We start from the raw sequence: 19726 nt of genomic DNA, 5'->3' as shown, positions 1-19726 counted from the left end.
GATGATGCCACTGAGGAGTTAGGGAAAGAGAAATGCCCTCAGAGCCTCAGAGTCCAGAGCCTGAAGACCACAGGTCCCTGCTACTCTCCTCAGCCTGTCTGCCCCCCTCTCAGGAGGAGTGCGGTGACAGTGAAGGTCTGAGGAGAGCGACAGAGGTGACACAGCGTGGCACAGGACTCACAGGCTGAGGTAGACCTGGCCTTGCCGCCTCTCAGTGATAGGACCTTTGTGTATTGCTGTTCTCTCCTTCATATGACGGGGACAGCCTTTCTCCTGCACAAGTCACAGTGAAGGCTAGAACAGACGTCTGCTGTCTGGGTTGGACTTCTGCACTGCCTGGGATGGTCTGGCATTCATGGCACACAGAAGGAGACTCTCCCCCACCATCACAGGAAATGTGCTGGGGGCATAGACACGTGACCTGGTCTGTTCTTGAGGCCAGGGCTGCAGCTTGCCCCAGCCTTAGCCTCTCTCCTGCCGCCGAATGCTTGAGGTCACTTTCCAAAGGGCAGAATCCAAACCTGACCACCCCTCCAGGGCCTGGCCCCAAGGACAGTGAACCAGCCTCAAGATGCTACATGTGTCTGTGTGAGCATTCCCTGGGCTGGGGAGTCAAGCCACTGAGCCTTGTCCCCCCTTCCGCAGATCACCTCACTACCCTGCCACACGTGCAGAAGTACCTGAAGTCTGTGCGTTACATTGAGGAGCTCCAGAAGTTTGTGGAAGATGATAACTACAAGTAAGTCACTGTTCCCCCTAGCCAGACCTACCTGCCACTGCTGTCCTTAGCACATGGTGACCTGATCCTTCCTGGGACTGGTAAGGAGTGACCTGCAGGGCTTCCATGCCCCGCCAGAACAGTGTTGTCTGTACAGCCCTCAATACCTGCCTTTGCTCTAGCCCCTCAGGCCCCATAACTGAGAGAGATGGTATGTGGCCTGGAAAACACATGTGGACTCCACAGCCATGCATGGGACACGATTGGCACTTTGGCTCTCACAGGGACCCTTGGCACTGGGTAGAAGATCAGCTGGCCGTATTCTCAGGCCAGTATTCTCCAAGGTCCTGTTTCACAGATGGATGAAACAGTCAGTCTCTGGGTCTCAGCTCTGCAGGACTCTCCATCTGGCTCCAGCCAAGGGCCCCAGGCACAGTCTCTATGCCTGTGTGAACAGGTGTATTTCTCAGAGAGGCCCCGAAGGCCGTTCAACTCATCTTCTATTTGCCCTGCTCTGATTTCCAGTTCTCTCTTCATTGGTGGCACCTGGGTGTGCATGCCTTGTTCACTATCTGGAGGGAGAAGAAGGGGTTATTTTGAAGTCAACTCTGGCTGCCCATCTTGGCTGGACATCCTCTTGGCTCAGTGCTCTCTCATATAACCTGGCATCAAGGCCAGTCTCAGCCATCTTGTGACTGATCGTTCACCACCCGAGTGCCACCCTCACAGAATCTCTTGGACATCCCATCTCACTGGCTGCTTCTGTACACTGTTTCCCTGACCCCTGTTATCTAGTACCGTTTAGTCCCTTCAGCTTTGTGTCTGAAGGCTTGATCTTGCATCATCTAGGTCTATGAAAACGATCCAGAGCCACCAGTCACTCCACAGACCTTTGGGACAGTGTCCAGGCATCCCTTCCTGGCAGCACAGCAGCAGTGGTTCAAAGCTTGGGTGTGAGTCCAGGTCACCAGGGTGGGGCCTGCAGAGTGGCCTTCTCTCAGCACTCCACTTGAGGCCCTAGTCATCTTTGGGAACATAGACATTCTGTCCTTGCTGTTGCTACACCATCATTCATCGAAAAGAGGAACGGGCAAAGATGTGATGTAGCGCGCAGTAATGGGAGGCACAGAAGAGGGCCAGAGGTCACCACTAAAATGGCATCTATCACAAACGGAGTTCATTTTATTTACAAAGCATTTGCTGTTCCTGAAGAGTGGCCTGGAGTGCAAAATTATTCCCACTTAAGTTCTAGTATAATGTTTTCCATTCATGTACCAGTCTTGCCATTAAAGAGACAGTAGTTTTTCATTAACACTAATACGCTTTAAGGAGGAAAATGGCCTATAAATACTTGTGAACATGAGACAATCCTTGGACAAGCTGCAGATTGTGAGTAATTACTCCTTCCATTCTGAAGAAGTGGAGTACTGTCCCCCCCACCCCCCAGCCCTCTGTGCTAAACAACAGTCAGCCTGGGGCTCATAAAGGCTCTTTGTTGGGCTAAACTGGGCAAGCCCAGGGGGAGGGCTGCCTTCCTGCCCAGGCCCCCAACCACGGAGAGCCCTCTTTCTAAGGAGGTCCTGTTTCTGAACAGCAGGAGGCGGGCAGGGCCTGGGATTCTGCTGGAGTGCTGAGTGCTGTGGCCAGCTCACACCTAGAGGTGGCTCCTTGCTGCCAAGGATGCAAGAATTGAGGACACTGATGACCTCGCACTTCTGATACCCTGTTGTCATCTGCCTTGAGATGGAGACTCTACCAGTGTTTCCTCTTTCTGGGCTGTTATCAGTTCTCACCACTTAGAAAGCATGGCCACTAGCATGGAGTAAGCAGATGGGTAGATGGATGGATGCAAGGGCAGAATTTACTCAGATTTACTACAAGAAATATTATTTCCTGGGTCTTCGAGATGGCTCAGTGGTTAAGGGTCTTGCTTACTCCTCCAGCAGGGCACCTGAGTTCAGTTCCCAGCACCCACATCAGGCCCCTCACAACTGCCTCTAACTGCAGCTCCAGAGGATCCCTCTCCTGGCCTCCACGGACACCTGCACGCACATGCACATTACCACATAGAGACTCACACATACACATGACTAAAAGTTAGAATAAAAATGCATTTCTTAAACATCTTTTATAAGACTCGGAAAATGAGCCAGGAAAAGCATGCAGATGCCCGAGTCTGGGTGTTTCCTGTGAGCAGGCTGTTGCCACAACTGTTAGCTGCCTCGAGTGGTAAAGAGGCTTCACTGTCCTGCAGGGTTCTGTTTGCTGTGTTATTCTTGGACCCTTCACTCCAAGTGCATACCATGAAAACCACGCTCAGGAATCATAATTCCTACTGTTCTGAGTTTTTACTGGAATTCGGTTCTTACCACCTGTTGCTCCTCGTCCCTTGAGCCTTTATTTTAAATCAGTCCCTTACTTAGTAAGGTTCATCAGGAGCCATGGTCTCTCTTCCCTTGGAGGACTGGTTATTCAGAGCTTGGCCTCCTGGGTGCCCCCTCCGCTTTCCCCTAGGTCTGTAGACCAGACATTGTGGCCTCCTGACATTGGGTGCTGCTGCTGCTGACAGTCTCGAACCTTCCTGGGTGCCCCTGCCTCCCGGCTTTGCCCAGTGGATAAAGAAGTTCAGCAAGAGGGATCCTCAGAGAGGAGGACTCCCCCCGACCTCCAGATACCTCAGCATGCCTTCCTGGCTGCAGGCCAGCCCCTGCTGGTTATGCCTTCAACTGTTCTTGGCTTCCACCTGCCAGGGCTCCGGTGTTGGGTGCTCTCTGCCCTCCTCCTCCTCCTTGATGCTCCCCAGCAGCTGTGATGGGCTCCTCAGCCCCCGGCAGTCCCCAGCACCCACATGAGCAATCTGTTTGCAGTGAGGTGTGCGGCCAGCCCTGTCTGGCTTCCATCTTTGACTTGCTCCCCTGTCCTGAGTCTCCCATCTCATCTACTTCCTCTGTCTCATCACCTTGATGTTCAGGTTTTGTTGAAGTCAGCTCCTGTTCTTACAAGTGGCTCCTCTGCTCAGGGGCTACCTCCTGGGTTGACCTTGGGGTCTCTCTCTCCTTTTCTCTTCTTCCTTCTGTGAGGCAAGGTCTGTGGTGTTGCTGGACCACTGCCTTGCTACCTTGGAGAGACTCTTGCCTGGATGCTCCTCAGAAAGACATCTGGCTCTCCTTCCACATATGCAGAGGGCCTGGTTCCTCTCGGACTGCCTGGGAGGTCCGGGTTCACCTAATTTCTCCCTTTTTCCCAAGAAGACAAGAGGGTCCCTTCATCTCCCAGGGCTATCCATGCCACAAAGGGATGCCCTCAGGTTGCCAGTCTCGTCCTATGGAACCTGCATTCCATCGTAGTATCCCTGCCTGCCACTCACTAGTGTCATGAATTTGAGCTGCACAGCCTCTTCCTCCTCACTTTTCCAGGCTCTAAAATGTGCTCCATCACAGAGTTGTGGGTAAACAAGCAGGGCCAGTTGTTCATTTCACCCTGTCCTCCTTAACCATCACTTACTGGACCCAGAAACACTGGGGAGGCGTTGGAGGAAGAGCTGTGACCCGAAGCAGACCTCACAGTATTCCCGTATTCTCTTTAACAAAGCCTTCATTCCCTCCCCCGTCCCATGATAGACCCAGGCCCCACTGACCTTGTGAAAATCTTTGGTTTCAGGCTGTCACTCAGAATCGAACCAGGAAGCAGCTCTCCAAGACTAGTCTCTTCCAAGGAAGATCTTGCAGGTATTGTAGCTACCTGGAATGGTACAAAACCACATACAGCCCAGATCTGGTTGCCAAAACAGGCCCTATCTGGAGCTTAAAACCAGAGTTGAGTTCATTGCCTGGCAGGCTCAACTGTCCTTGCTTGCAGCCCCTCCACCAACCCGCCAGAATCCTGATGATGTGGGACCCCAGCAGATCAGATCCTCAACTTAGAAGCACGCACAAAGTACAGAAAACTCTGTGGTCTCCCCTGGACCACCCAGACCCTTGTCCTCCTGCCTTCCCCCCCCCCCCCGACTTGGGATTATGTGCCCGAAAGGGGTACCCAAGATGCACCAGACATAGTAGATTTATCACCTCTGAGGGAAACACACTGTGTCACCAGTAGTGGGATCCTCGGATCTGCTGTCAGAGCTAGGCTCTAGCCTTGTCTCTATCTTTCTCCTCCATAGCCTTATCTACAGGATGGAGTAGAGAGTCGTATTGCCCTTGTAGGACTGTCGTGATGCCCGGGGAGCACAGATCTGTCTCATGCTCTGCCCACACCTGTCCCCTGCCAGAGTGTGCTTGGTGTTGGCAGCTTTGTTGTTACTGCCATAACAGTGGCCCTTCAGTTACTGTCCAGCCGGCTCTTAGAGATGGGGACTCCAGCAGCACGTCATCCTGGTTGCAGCTCTCCATCACTCCCCCTCTGCCTCCCCAACAGCTTTCCCCCTCTGGGCCGTGTTTTCCCTGTATCTCCATACTCCCAGCAGGGATGTGTATTGGTAGGACTAGACCACAGAACCCTCGGGAAACAGTATGGCAGCTTCCTTCCAGCCGCATCCTGCCGAGCTGTCCTGCCTCTGGGATATGCTCCCGGCTCCTGTCTGGGCCAGCCTCTGACGTCTCTGGGTAGTAAGCTAGACTCTTCCTTGCACCACTGGGCTTTCCTGCTCATGAGCCTTGGGAGATGCTGCTGTGCGGCCCTTGGGGCTGTAGGAGCTGGTGAGTTAGTGCTGTCTACAGTCTGTTTTTCATGGCACCTCCCAGAACTCTGTATTCAGTGCCTCCTGCTGTCTCCTCAAAAACCTACTGTCTTTCCCTGGCAGATGGCCCAAGGGTGGTTCAGAGAGTATGGTCCTGGGCAAGTTTCTCCTTTCCAGTCTGTCCCTGTTCTAGAACTCTCCCCCAGCAAACTGCTCTCCGAGATGCTCAGCACTGCCACTCCACCTGTAAAATGGGCGCAGTATACCTGTCACTCACAGGGCTACTGCCGGAAAGTGCAGAATCCAGCCCAGAGCTCTCTCATGGGGGGCAAATCTGCCATGGTACTGTGGTTGTCAGTGTGATTCCATCACTGAACTAGCCTCCAGACTTTAACTAAATGACACTGCCCAAGACCCCGGTCAGGCCTGGTTTCATGGTGGTAGGGGAGGGCAGCAAGCTCTGGACCCCCAAACTGACCCACCCTGTTCTGTGTAGTATGACATATGGCTACATATTCACGGGTTTACTTCCTGCCTGGCTTCTCACAGGGCTTTGTAGGTCCTACGTCATACCCTTGTGTGCCCAGCAGATGTACCCTTCAGTCATCTGTGTCCTCATTTGCCCTATACCTGTCTTCTCCAGCAGAGTGAAAGCCCTCTGAGAGACAGGTCTGATGTGGAATTCCTAGCGCCAGGCATACAGAACGCTGGGTGAATCAGCTGCCTCCCATTCAGCCCTAGCCCTAGAGTTCCTTGTTGGGCCCTGTGGGCACCTGTACTTGAGGGCAGCTCCAGCATGAGCTGGCTGCTGACTGCTCAACCTTCCAGAGAAGTGCTGAGACCAGCAGTTCCTGCATTTGCAGGGGGAGCTCGGCTCCCAGGAGTGTTTTCCACCACCTTTCCAGATCCCTGGCTTCAGCCCCAAGCAGGATGTCAGGGTTTGTTGATCACCAGATAGCCGATGCTTTCTAGAAAGCTCGTAGCCATTCAGTGGCTCAGGTCTCCCCCCCGGAAGCCTCAGGAGTGCTGCTGCAGCCTAGGTCATTGAATCCCAGGGGTCCCTAGAGGGCAAGGGTCAGCTCCAAGGAAGCCTGGGCTCTGGCAGTTAGACTGAGCTGCGTGGCAGGAACTCCACAGGACTCAGGGACAGGAATGTGCCTCTTGCAGTCCCAAGAATGGGAGGAACGCAGCCTCCCTCCGCTCCTCAGGAGGGGCCAGGCTCAGCTTTAAGCTGTGCCCAGCAGTTAGACATCCTCACACTTGCCAAGGAAAAGCCTTTAGATGTGTGCCTTCATTTACACAAGGCTCTCAGGCTGCAGGTCTGTGTGTGACAAGCACTCGCTATGAACCAGTTACCTGGCAGGGGCCCCAGCCTCCTGGAGCTTGTGTCTTAGTTGGGGGGACAGGCAAGGACACGCATGTTTGGAGCCAAAAGGAAGCCAGTGTGAGCAGACCAAGATGGTGTGTGTGTGAGGAGCTATCTCTATGCGTCTTTTCTAACCAGCTCCTGCCAGGGCCTGGGAGACCTTGGCCCTGCACAGATAGCAGCAGCCATGACCTCAGGAGCCTTGATTAACAGCAGCAGCAGCCTCTGAGCTACAACTGTTCCCTTGGCCTCCAGTGGCCCCAGAACTTTGCCAAGGGCTGCCCCCACTTTCCTCTGGAGGAATGTCCATGTGGGCAGTCTGTCCCCACAAGGAGACTACATCAAGGCAGTGGGGGAAACTGACTCAGTCTCTGATCTATGGAGGAGAAAGGCCAGGGATGCCACATTTCCAGTTCTCTCTCCATGTGATGCTGTTTATATAAGTGAACTAATACTTTCCTGGAGAGAGAAAAGAAATCACATGTAATGTTCATAACACTGCCCGCCCCGACTCCCAGGGGCGGTGATGTTTGTGGATATCTTGGAGCTAGTGAAGACAGTTCCAGACCTTGCAAGCTCCCCCACATGGCTTCCCCTGGGGACAGGTTTCCTCTGAAGATTCCAGAGCCGTGCTCGAGTCCAGGAAAATCCAGGCGCTGGCCTCCATCTCTGCTCTTTCAACCTAGAGGCTGATCTACATACCTTTCTGTCTCCATGGTCACTATCTGGTGACAAGAGCCCTGCCGCCAGGCCAGCAGACCTATGTAGAGCCTGGCTGCAGCGTCTGGGGGAGCGGGAAGGCTTCAGGCCGGCTCACATCCCAGGGCTGTGGAGGGAGTTCCCCAAGGCCGGGCCAGAAGTTCTGCTGCTGGTACAGTGCCTCTTGGGAATGTTGGCTCCTGGCCCTCTCGGGCAGGCTCTGATGCCATCTAAAGGAGAGAGTGTGAGGCTGCCGCCTGAGCACCAGATTGGGAACTCGAGGACACACATCTAGTCCCATCTCCAGGGCCACCTCATAACTTAGGGTAGAAAATAGCATTTAATGTCACACATACATTCTGTGTGTCAGAGCATCAGGGTAGATGGGTGGGACTGGAGTCACTTTGAGGGGTCATTACTCACACGTATGGTACCTGCTGCTGGCTGGAGCTGGGGCAGCAGCAGCTTAGCACCGCTGGAGCCTCTTCATGTGGCCTGGGCTTTCCCAGAGTACAGCAGGCTCAGGGTCATCAGACTCAGCAGCTGGCTATCCCCAGAGCAGAAATGGAGAGGGCAGCTAGAAAACTGTCACGTGACATCTCCTGATCTCCTGAACCAGTCTCCAATGCCAGGCAGCCTCACCTCAGCCTTCCTCGGAGGGTCACAGAGACTGGTTCAGGTCCAAGGAGAGAGGCCAGAGAGTCTGCCGTTCACTGAGCAGCCAAGGACTGTGTGGAACACTCCAGACAATTCCCATGAGGGAACCCTCTGTCTCGCGGTCTTCACCACGGCTCACCTGGACTGAGCACCTTCCTGAGCCTGCCCACATGCTCACTGAGTGGACCCAGCCCCCGTCTGGCGCGTCCCCCGGGCCTCCCAGCAGACAGGTGGGCTTCGCTACTCTCCTTCCACTCCCATTCTGTAGGCAGAGACACCGGGGTGCTCACCCAGGCTCACACATCACAGAAGGGGCAGAGCCAGCTGGTGACTGGGGAGTCAGGACAGGTCTGTCACCTATGTCCAACACATGGAGCATGGAGGGCGCGACGAGGCCTTTGTCCCTGTCATCATCCTGTGTACTTGTGCAGGGGTGTACTTGTGTACTGCCTTGGATGGTAGACCTGCATTTTTCTGCCTCTCTTATGGATTTTTCTTTTAAGAGACATGGGTATCATTATCCCAGGCTGGCCTCAAACTCAGTATGTAGTCCAGGATGGCCTAGACTACGTGATCCTGAGTGCTGGGACTGCAGATCCTTGTCACCGCACCCAGTTTCTTACAGAAGCGCTGAGTCACACAGGGCTGATAGATGCTCTGAGTTTGCAGGAATCAGAACCCCCACTTTATCTTGTGTTCAGTCCCCTCACCTCATCCAACAGGGTTGCTTCAGGCCTGGCTGCCTGTGGCCAGGAAGCAGCAGTGTGGTCTTCTCCCTCACCCAGCGGTTCTCCAGTCCTTCAGCTTGCTGACCACAGCCCCGTTTGTACCAGCGCTGCTGCTGTCTCGGGGCCCAGCACCCTCCAAGGGGCAGTTATAAAGCTGCCGTTTCTCTAGGACACTTCCCTGGATGTTTTAAAGAGTCCACATGCCCTCAACCTTGGCAGATAACAGTACACTCCTGGACTCTGAAGCCCCGTCAGGGTCATCTTCCCACCAGCAGCTTCCTGCTAAGACCCGCTCAAGTCCTCCATGCTGTCCCTGGTCTTCTCGAGAGTCATCTCGTCTACAGGAGGCCAGGGTAGCCCCCATCCTAACACGTGTGAGAGTGCAGCTGACCAGCCTGTGGCCACCACGGCCCTCTGCTTGTGGTCACCTTCACGTCATCAGGGCCCAGTGTGGGAGACATCTTCCAAGGCCACCATGGTCCGTGGAGAGAGGCGGCGGCAGGGCTTCTCTCTCCAGTGCCCTTCCTCTGCAAACCTTTCCATGGTCAGGGTGGGTGGGATCCTCAGAGAGAGCTCAAGGGCTAGAAGCAGGTGGCGACGACTCCAGCCTGGTCTGCCTGCTCCATAGCCCTGTGTGGCCCAAGCACCTTGAGTTCCAGCAGCTTCCAAGCGTCCTTGATTCCCACTCTATGGCCTGAGTCTTCACCTTCTGGCGGCAAGGAGAGGACAGTGCCCCTTCAGCCCAGAGATGACGAACACTGTTTCTCAGAAGGAAGTGAACTGGACCTTCTGTGCAGACAGATCTTGGCTCTCAGTGAGACCCATGAGAGCTGTGTGTGTGAAAAGCAGAATGTGTGTGAACATAGAAATGAGTGGCTCCCAGGCCCCGCCAGAGACCTGGCGATAGAAAAGTTTCCACACAAAGACTGCAGAGGGGCCCAGTGGTCCAAAATCTACAGGGCTCTGGCAGACCCAGAAGGGCCGAGTCCTGGATCTCAAAGTAAGGCTCTCCACATGAACAGGTGGGAAGCAGAGGACTCTGAACCCTTCAGCTGGGTGACAGCCGACCCTGGCCACTGGAGGCTCAGAGCTGTACTGGCCAGAGCTCCAGATGGCACAGTTGCAGTGCCTCGAAGGGGATGGCATGAGGCCCTGTCCAGCTGGGGCTAGAGGCAGGACTGGAACCCAAGTCTTGTGACTTCAGGCTGCTACTTTCCTCTCCACCACAGCTGCCTTCCATTACTTCCTAATGTGTGAGACTTGGAAAGCCCAACTGGAATGGGGCAGTGCTGGCCCAAGCAGGGCCTGGCCCGAAATCCATGAGAAGAGGTTCCTTTGCCCACAGTGAACTCTCCTTGCAGCCATGCCCATCTATCCAGTGCCCTCCAGATGTTAGCCCCACACTGGACTTCTTCATGTCCCCCTAGATCTGTGCCCCAAGTGCGCACTACTCCACACAGAGCGTTACTCTCAGGTCCCCCCACATCTCTGCCCGGCCCATCCCTGGGACACTTCTTATACATATCTCTCCCTCAACACCTGCAGCTTCCAGGCTTGGCCACCCCTAGTTACTCTCCGGCCAGAGGCACTTCCTGAGATAAGTGTGAGCTGCTCAGCAGACCTCACCTGGTGAACCCAAGGCTCTGATGTGCCTGCTCTCTCTCTCCTCCCTCCGAGCCTTGGTGCACGCTGCTCCTGCCTTCGTCACTGCTCCCGCCTTCGTCACTGCTCCCGCCAGGCTCTTGTACCACGCAGGGTGTCGAACCTTCCAAAAGTCTTTTCTGATCCCTCCCTCGTGTTCCCCTAAGTTCTGTGCTGCTGTAAGGCTAAATAAGGTCAAGTGGACGAAGTGCGCACCGCTACTTCTGGCAGTGAGCAGACGCTAAGTCAGGGGTAGAGACTGTCATAGCCCCTTTCTGGTGCTGTCGTGCTGTTGGTGGAGCGGGTGCTCTGGCCGTATTGATCGTGACTACCCTGTGTTCCTGCTGGGTGCGACCTCCTGGTGGCCCCTTTCCCCTTCTTGACGTTGACTGTTGCATGTTCCTATGCAAGCAGAGCATCGTGATTTTTCTGGTCTATGATGTAGCTCCAGTGCTCGGCCCAGGGGCAGCCCCGAGGTCTGGGCTTCCTAAACATTTGTGTCAGAAAGAGAGACACTGTCTGTTTAACTCTTGGCAGGGAGGCAGCCAAGGACAGGCTCCTCATCCCTTGTTTACAGATGTAGACTCAGGGCTCAGAGGGGCGAAGTGACCTCCCCAAGGCCACTCAACTTGTAAGCACAGATACAGATGAGAGCCCAGGCCTCCCTGCCTCCAGGACCAGAGTCCCTTTCTGTCACCATACATCATCTGGGATTCTGGCCACTACAAGACTGTTATTAGAAGGCCAAGTGTTGTGTTGTGTTTTGTTTTTCCTCTTTCAATCATCGAGTGGTCTGTTGGGCAGTATGTTGGTTTGTTATAATGAAAACCAGATTTTTTTTTCAACATATGTGGTTGCCTACAGAAACTGTCGATTCTCATATGGTCCAATAAAACTGCTAAAGAAACAGCCACTAAAGAGTCTTAAAGATTATTCATGGAAAACTTATGCTGAGGAAAAATAGAGCAATCCTTTGAGATAGTCAAGCCCCATGGTCAGTTTTTCCAACTGTCCAAGCCATATCAGGCTGGGCAGTGGGCCTCCACTCTGCTATGGAGACCAGAGCCCCAGTTCATCACCGCCCCTACCCTGCCTGAGGACATGACCAACAAGCTGGCCAACCACCCAACTCAGAAGGCACGTGTCCTGGCACTGTCACGTGGGGGCCACCCCAGGCTTGGAGGAGCAGGAACATGAGGCCTTTTGGTAGCAGAGGGTGTCACTTACTGGCAGAGAGGCTTCTCATCTGGGTCCCAGCCGAATGGAAATTCTTGTGTTTCCGCGTCAGGCCTAGGCTGCTGGTCAACAATGCTGAGAGAATGTGGGGGAAGAGGGGGGATGAGACCTAGAGCCCAGAGAGCAGCAGCAGCCCTGACACAGGCCAAGAGGCCAAGGCTCTTCCGCTGGGGCCCCCACCCACCCTCCCCAGCCGGTCCAGGGGCATCTGAGGCCAGGCATGTCTCCTAAGGCTCCAAAGCAGAAAGGAAAGGGGGCGAATCCAGGCCTAGCTGTGGAGAGAGAATCCAGAGTTGAGTGGGAGCGGCTAAAGGGACTCTGAAAGGCTTGTGAGAACTCAGAGCATGAGCATGAGCAGAGCTAGAAGGCAAGAGCTACATGGAGCCAAGTGAGAGTGAGCAGCAAAAGCCGACTTCAGCCATGTGGCTGTGCTACCTCTACGGCTCCCTGTCTCCCTAGATCAAGTGTGCTGGGGTCAGTGAGCTGGGGCATGGGTGTCTGTACAGTGCTGCTCACAAGTGGTGCACAGTGGGTGCTGGGTCTGTCTCCCTTCCCTTTCTCAAGGACGTCTGCCCTGCACCTGTACTCCTGGCATCCTCCCCACCCCAAAGCCCGCTGCCCTGCGTGCCGGGGTACTGCCTCCACTAGGCGGCAGACCTATAAGCCTGCCTTCTCCTGTCCAATGGGGCGACTAAGAGTGCGCACCTCAAGGCTTATGCACAGTGCCAAGTGCGCAAAGGCCTGTCCTACTATCAACCTGGTCATTTCTGCACCCACACCAGGGCCCCTGGGCTCCCACTTCCGGCCTCCTGCAGAGGGTCTTTGAGATTCAAGCAGTGGGGCTGGCTGTCTTCTGTCACCCTCCTTTGGTTGCTGATAAACAAGGGGCTCCACCCTCTGTAAACAAAGCAGCAGACTGTTCATCCCTCTCTTCCTCTCCAGAGCAGGCAGCTGTAAGAGCTGTTTCCCCAGGGGTAGAGGCTTCCTGTGTCCCAGAGCATAGACCAGAGGATTCTCCTCAGGGCACTGCAGGGCCACCCGAGAGCCTAGGTGTTGGTGCCCAGATCCCCTGTGACCACACAGTCACAGCCTCCAAGGACGGCCACTCTTCGGGGCAGATGTGTTATAGCCTGTGACAGAGAGGCAGAACCTCAGAGCAGCCAAGCCAGTGTGCAGGTCCTGGGCAGGGGCGCACACATGGCCCAGAGGTGGCGGTGCAGCTGCTCAACTCGAGGCCTTCCATTACCCCTTCTGTACCCGTCTGGGCTTGTGAAGTCCAGGTAGGACCTTTGCTTTAAGCTCAGGCCTCTGGTTCTGCTCTTATGGATGGGTCGTCAGCTGGCTGCCTGGCAGAGGTGCCCAGGTGCTGGACTTGGGCACCTCAGGCCTTCCCTCTGGGAGTCAGTGATGCTGGGAAGGAAGGGGAAGCATCCAGTAAGTGGGGAGCTGGTGTTGGCTTCGTGTGAGCCTTGTCTTACCCACGACAGCTGGGGACAGGTCCGTACCCCAGACCTAAAGCCCAGTTCCCCTGAGCCTTTACCCTACTCTCGCCCCACAGCTCCTGCCATCACTGTCCCTCTGTTCTTTTCACAGGCCCCTCTGCTGGCTCCAGCTCAGCCAGGTTCCGCCGGAGGCCCACCTGTCCTGATACATCTGTAGCTGGCAGCCTCCCCACGCCACCAGTCCCCAGACACAGGAAGAGCCACAGCCTGGGCAACAAGTGGGTGACTGAGCAACCCTCTTCTGGGCTGAAGGAGTGTGGGTCCTTCCCCCCCCCCCATATGGGAGCTCTTGGTGTTCCTGGCAGACACACTCTAAGCTGGTTCGAGCTTGAGAATGCAGAGGAGCAACTGGCAGCATAGTCTTTGTGCCACCATCAGGGATCAGGCTCAGTAGCTAGGGAAGAAATGTGCCCAAACTCGGCCAACAGCTCATTTAGGGAGAACTGAGTCTAGCAGACACAAGTGATTATCTCCAGGGCAGCAATGGGTGTCTCAGAGTATTTGCTGGCTCCCTGGCCCTGTGGGGTCCACAGCTGGGGGACATTAGGTCCTCAGCATGGTTAGGGATAACCATGCCTGTATCCCCTAGGCATGGGTACAGGTTTCCAAACGGGGCACCCTTCCTCCGTCACCTCCCCTGCCTGCCTCTTTCCCCGCCCCTGCCAACCTGCATCCTAGCTCTAAGGCACAAACGCCTGGCTTCTTGGCTGCCCTTAGTGGATCTCAAAGGCAGGAGCAGGAGAACTAAGTTGCTTTGGGCCCCTGGTTCCTCTTCTTCTCTAGACATTGCCACACACCTGTAGACACCATCTCACTGAAACATGGGAACCTCTGAGCAGCTACTGCCATGCACATTGTGGCTACAGTGAGGGTCACAGAGCTCTCACACTCCTCAGGATGGCCCACCTGCCCTTCACTCTGGCCTCATCTCACAAGCCTCATCATCATCCTGGGAGACAGGCAGGGCAAGCAGCATTGGTCTCCATTGACAGGTGGAGAAGTTGAGGCTCAGAAAAAGGATGTGACTTGCCCAAGGTCACACCATAAGAAGGGGCAGAGCCTGGGCCACCAGCGGGCTCTGGGCCGAGGTGTCTCCAGCAGCCAGTCCCTGGCTCCGGCCCCCAGGACCGCTCTTCTCCCAGGATAAGGAGCATTGCCTTCTCTCTTCCTCTCCGTTTTCCAGTATGATGTGTCAGTTGAGTGTAGTTGAAAGTAAGAGTGCCACATTCCCGTCGGAGAAGGCCAGGCATCTGCTGGACGACAGTGTCCTAGAGTCCCGCAGCCCCCGCAGGGCTCTCACCCTCGCCTCCTCCACTGCCATCACCAACGGACTCTCCCTAGGTAAGCGTCTCTGGCCTGTACACACAGGCAGGGGCAGCAGGCCCAGTGTGTGCTCCGTGTCTGTCTGTGTCACTGTGCTGTGCCCAGTGGCCCCTCACCCTTAAAGAGCGGCTCCCAATAGGAGTCTTCTGCTGCAGGAAAGAACGCTGGGCTGGCCTCCTTCTGGTGGTCCCCAAGTGGACAGTCAGGTTGAGGAAGGAAGCTGGACTTGAGTCCACCCCTGAGACCAGCTGCTATCTTGGTGGCATTTACATCCCAGGGGAGCCAAAAGCCCTGCTCAGAGCAGTAGGTGGGCGGGCCGCTGCTTCCTCCTGGGTGCTTGTCTTTACCCAGAGGAGCCAGAAGGGAGGATGAAGAGGTGAGCACCAGTGATGGCATTGCACTACTGGACAGTGGCAAGAAGGGGTTACAGAAACAGGGCTCTGATGCCAGCAGGGAGATGTCAACATTAGGACTGGGGCTAGCATGGAGCTGCAGAGCTCGGTCACCAAGGACAAGGGACACTCTCCTGGGATTGCTGCCAGCAGCCCAGTGTTCCCTTGACGCCCTTTGCCTTTCCACGTGCCTGTGCGTTTGTCCGCTTCCAATAGCAGAGAGTTCCCCCAGGGCTGCTGTTGGGCTGACATTTGCCCAGCTGCATTTGATCTGGTGAAGACAGTGGGGCAGAGGGCCAGGAGCTTGGAGAGGCAGGCAATAGGAACACCAGGTGGGCGTCTCATGCCACATGTCCCTGTGAAGTTAGGCTAGTCTTGGGAGTCATGAATAATTTCAGTCAAGGGCGGCAGACTCCTAGAAGCTTGTGACAAGTCCTATATCTGCCTTCTGTCTTCAGAGGAGGTCGTCCTGTTTGGACACCGTGTAGGAAGTGTGGACAGTGTATCTTAGGCTCATAGGTATGGCTTGAAAGAAGAGTCCGGGCTCCCTCCCGGGCTGGGGAGAGGTCATCAGATTCTTCCCCGGGCCTCTGCTGTGCTCTTGTGCACTGATGTCTCCAGCCTGCTGGTCCCACTCATGGACCTCGTCTCAGAGTGGATGATGAGACCTGGGTTCTTAGGAGGGCCCCAAGCAGCTGTTGTGACATCCAGCAAACTGAGCTGCTGCCCTGAGAGTGAGTCAGGTGCTGCGCTATCCGGCATCCAGGGGATCGCCAGCTAGTTTGGCTCTGGCTCAAGTGTGAGCTGAAAGCTCTGAGAAAGTGGCAGAGTGTGTGTGTGTGTGTGTGTGTGTGTGTGTGTGTGTGTGTGTGTGTGTTGATGGAGGCAGTGCTGGGCTGCTCTTTACCTCTACAGCAGGGAAGGGGGCCCTGCTCCGGCCAGGGCTTCTCCCTTGCCTTTCTACCACTCAGTCTTAGAGCTCTTAAAGCAGAGCCTGTACTATGGAGCCTACAAAGTCCAAGACAATACAGAGGTCAGGCCCATAGATGCACACACCTGGAGAGAAGCAGGTGCTCATTTAACTCCGGGCACAGGCCCAAGGAACCAGAGTGCCCCACTCAGGCCCAGCAGATCACGGTCAGTTCCAGAGTGTGGGCCTGGAGGAGACTAGGAAGGCAAAGGATCACAGCAGGCAGTGTCTCTGTGGACCCGGGGACTGCAGTGGCCCTCCCTTGGGGTCTCTCCTGTGCAGGCAGATGCATCTAGACCAGCCCTGACCCTGGGGCCAGAAGTGTTCACCCAGCCTGTGCCCTCAGCAGGTGAGGCCCTGGGGCAGCAGGCAGGCAGGCAGTAGTGCAGACAGACCCTGCTCTCACAAGCCAAGAGGGTAGGCAGCGGGAAGGGAGTGGAGGGCACTCCTGAGCATGGTGGGGCTGAGAATTCTTCGAACCCTCCCAGAGAAGAGACAGTTGTATCCACAGAAACTCAAGTCCTTCGGTGACCCACAGGGTCAGAATGCTGTGAGCTTGGGGACCGGGGCCCAGTGACCAGGAGCCCAGGAGAACAGGCCCCTCTCTTGGAGGCTGCCGTGCTCACTGATCTGTGTTCCTTTTCCAGGCAGTAGTGAGAGCTCAGAGTTTAGTGAAGAGATGTCTGCAGGGCTGGAAAGGTGAGTGTGGCCTCAGCAAGGCCTCCCTCCCTCGGGAAACTCAGGGCCCAGGGCTCAGGGCTCAGAGCTGGAGTCAGGGGTCCCTGCCCCACCCACATTTTACATATGCACAATTACACTGTCACACCTGTGTGTGCACATACTACACACAAATCTCACACACATGCACACAGGTAGACACATTGATAATTCACTCCTATACTCATGTATATGTGGGTGTACACAGGCTTAGGAAGTGCTCCCCTCCTGCCCCTCCCTTCTTTTTGTTGGCTGGCACCCAGAGCACTTGGTCCAAGCTGGCTGCAGGAGACCTGGGAGTCTCAAGGCCTGCAGAGTGAGTTCTGGAGCTGGAAGCCTAAGCCCGCTTGAAGTCTTGAGCTAGGCACGCGGCTCCATCTGGTGGCGTCTGAGAGCATTGCAGCAGTGCAGCCTCAGGCCTCGGACGTTCTGAACCCCACTGCTATGTGTAATTGTGATTCCCGTCAGCCCATCTGCCCCAGGTACCCACCGCCTCCCATCAGGAATTCGCCCACAGCATGTCTCCATGCCCTAATTCTTCGTGGGCCACCATCAGGGATCCAAGAAGACAAGGCATTGCCGGTGGTGAAAAGCATCTTGGTGACTTGAGGTCTGAGGATGTGTAGGGAAATTCAGTGATGAACATCCCCGTTGTCCTTCAGGATAGGTTCTCCACCGTGCCTAGGAGACTGTGTGCATCTGTGTACTCTAGCAAGTACACATGCACACAAAGTTACATAGTCTTATGTGTGCACATGCACAGAGCTACACAGTCTATTTATAGACATGGCCATGGTTACAGTCTTACATGTACATATGCAGTTACAGACTCTCTCACACACACAGGCACACATTTATGTATATACACAATACTTATACTTACACCTGTATACATACTCAATTATACTCAATGCGTATACTCAGTTATATATACACAATTACACTGTCACACTTCTGTGTGCACACACTAAACACAAATCTCACACTTATACATGCACACAGGTGGACACATTCATAATCCACTCATATACTCATGCATATGTGGGTGTACACATTCACATGCATGCAGTATACATTACAACACACACATACACACACACACACACACACACACACACACACACACACGTACCCACATGTACCTGTGCATGGACGTGCTTCTCTGAAGTTAAAGCTTCAGTCCCTGTAATTGAAGTGTCCAGAAGAAATCATCCTATCTGAACACTTCCCGAAGGGCAGAGAGGTGGCCCAGGCTGAGCATCCCCTCTGTACCAGGCTCTGTCTGGACATTGCCCACATGTAGATTTCCCACAGGCCCCAAGGGACAGACTTTAGAACTCCTGGTCCTAGTGGGGATTCCTGGGACACCCTGTAAAAGAAGGCCATCAGCAACCAGCCACCGTCCAGTGGCAGACTTGGGAATGATGCTTAGCTCCAATGTTGCCCACCTGGCCCTGTGTTCTTCTTTGTCTGTCCTTTCACTCTCCATTCTTTCTGTCACTCATCAGTCACTCAGTACCTGCTCAGTCAGCACCACTGCCTGCGTGACCGCCGCCAAGGTCGCTCTGTGGGCCGTTAGCGCTGTGACCAGAGCGGTGCCAGTAGGAAAAGGATGGCAAGGGGGCATTCCTTTCCTGACGGAGATGGTGTCATGTGCAGTCAGGACGACTGCAGGCAGCGGTGCTTTGTACGATCTGGGTCACTGGGTCACTGTCCACCTGAATGTCCACAGCAGATGTCCACCTGAATGTCCACAGCAGATGCTCTCAAGGGACTCTCCTCTGAGCACTGGCCTCTTTCTGGCTCTTCTAGGCACAGGCCCAGCCCAGGTTCCAATAGCCCTTGAACAGCCATGCCTCCAGCAGCCCTTGAACTGCCCTTCACAGAGGGGATTGTGGCTCAGTGCTTCTTGGCTGAGGAGAGCAGGAGGCCACCTGCTCTAGAAGATGCCAGTGGGGCTATGATGTCCCCTCTCATCAGGACCCAATCCCAGGCAGGCCTGAGGAACTAGAAGCTAGCTGACCCCAGCCTCAGCCAGTGGCCCAGCTAGAAGTCTGCCTCCACCCCAGATCAGCCCTTGTGCCTGTTTCTAAGAGTCTGCTCCCCAAAGACGTGCCAGCAGTCTGGGCTCTTCTACAGACTGGGCACAGCAGAAGAGCACCGTTCAGTCTCTTCACAGTTCCGTCACAGTCTGGTCCCTTCGTGGCTCTCCTTCATCCTAACCTTCAGGCAGCCAAATGCTCAGCCTCACTGGGTCCTCTGTGCACTCCCTGGTCTCCTCCAGACCACATGTTCCTGCTCTTAATAGGGGAATGGGTTCTAGAAGTCCCTGTGACTGGTCCCCGAGGCCAGCATCTGCCAGAAGGAGCCTCCCTTCTGGGTCCTCACAGATTCTGTAAGATGTATTGCCTGCTGGAGCAGAGTTGGAAGATGTGGGGCAAAGGTGCAGAGGGGGCCAGGCCCACTCAAAGGAAGAAAGGTCTGAGGATGGTGGGGACATGGCTAGTGTGGGGGCGGCAGCGCTCTGCCCACAGTGCTTGAGTCCTGAGTCACCATCAAACTGGATAGCTCCTTGTCCCATAGCCCCCCAATCACTGCTTGTGAATTCTGCCCGGGCCGTGGAGGGAAACGGAGCCAGACACCAATGTAAAGGGCAGGGAGACTGCAGAGCAGTGTGTGCGCGCACACACACACACACTCATGGCTCTGGTGGCCTGAGGACACAACTGAGTCCCCTTTAGTGCCCAGTGAGCATCAAGGCGGTAGAGTTTTCATTGCAACAGTGGGGTCGTTTGGCACCCCCATCTTGTGAATTTACACACAGGGGGTCCAGAGGTAGTCCTTGAAATGAGCCAGAGCCCAGGCCGCATGTGCCCAGTGTGTCCCTGAAGTGGGCATCTTCGGGAGTACCCAGAGAACTGTGAGCTGCTGCAGAGGCGCCAACCCCTGTTCTTGCTGGACACTAGACTGGAGATGTGGGGCCGAGGGGACTCTCTTCTGTGTTGTTCCCCTTTCCACCCCACATACGGGCCACCCTGGGCAAGGTCAGAGCCTAGAGATGGGCAGCTGTGCAGGGAGGTGATCACTGATCATTTCTTA

The 19726-nt window shown here is 55.1% G+C and overlaps 1 protein-coding gene across 7 annotated transcripts in view; it reads left to right on the top strand.

The window, feature by feature from the left end:
• Positions 1–19726, top strand: part of Ralgps1 (Ral GEF with PH domain and SH3 binding motif 1) — a 245358-nt gene that overhangs the window by 206682 nt on the left and 18950 nt on the right. For 5 of the 7 annotated variants that reach the window (XM_059260105.1, XM_059260103.1, XM_059260104.1 and 2 more), the window contains 5 exons: positions 646–739; positions 4379–4446; positions 13317–13443; positions 14409–14566; positions 16558–16609. In XM_059260105.1, the coding sequence (XP_059116088.1) occupies positions 646–739; positions 4379–4446; positions 13317–13443; positions 14409–14566; positions 16558–16609 (499 nt within the window). The remainder of the gene's footprint in view (positions 1–645; positions 740–4378; positions 4447–13316; positions 13444–14408; positions 14567–16557; positions 16610–19726) is intronic. The other 2 variants (XM_059260107.1, XM_059260106.1) reach the window with 1 other exon arrangement.

Source organism: Peromyscus eremicus, chromosome 4 (genome assembly GCF_949786415.1).
Source record: "Peromyscus eremicus chromosome 4, PerEre_H2_v1, whole genome shotgun sequence".
NCBI classification, from domain to species: Eukaryota; Metazoa; Chordata; class Mammalia; order Rodentia; family Cricetidae; genus Peromyscus; species Peromyscus eremicus.
The sequence above is the reverse complement of the archived record's forward strand: the minus strand, read 5'-3'. Positions and strand labels throughout refer to the sequence as shown.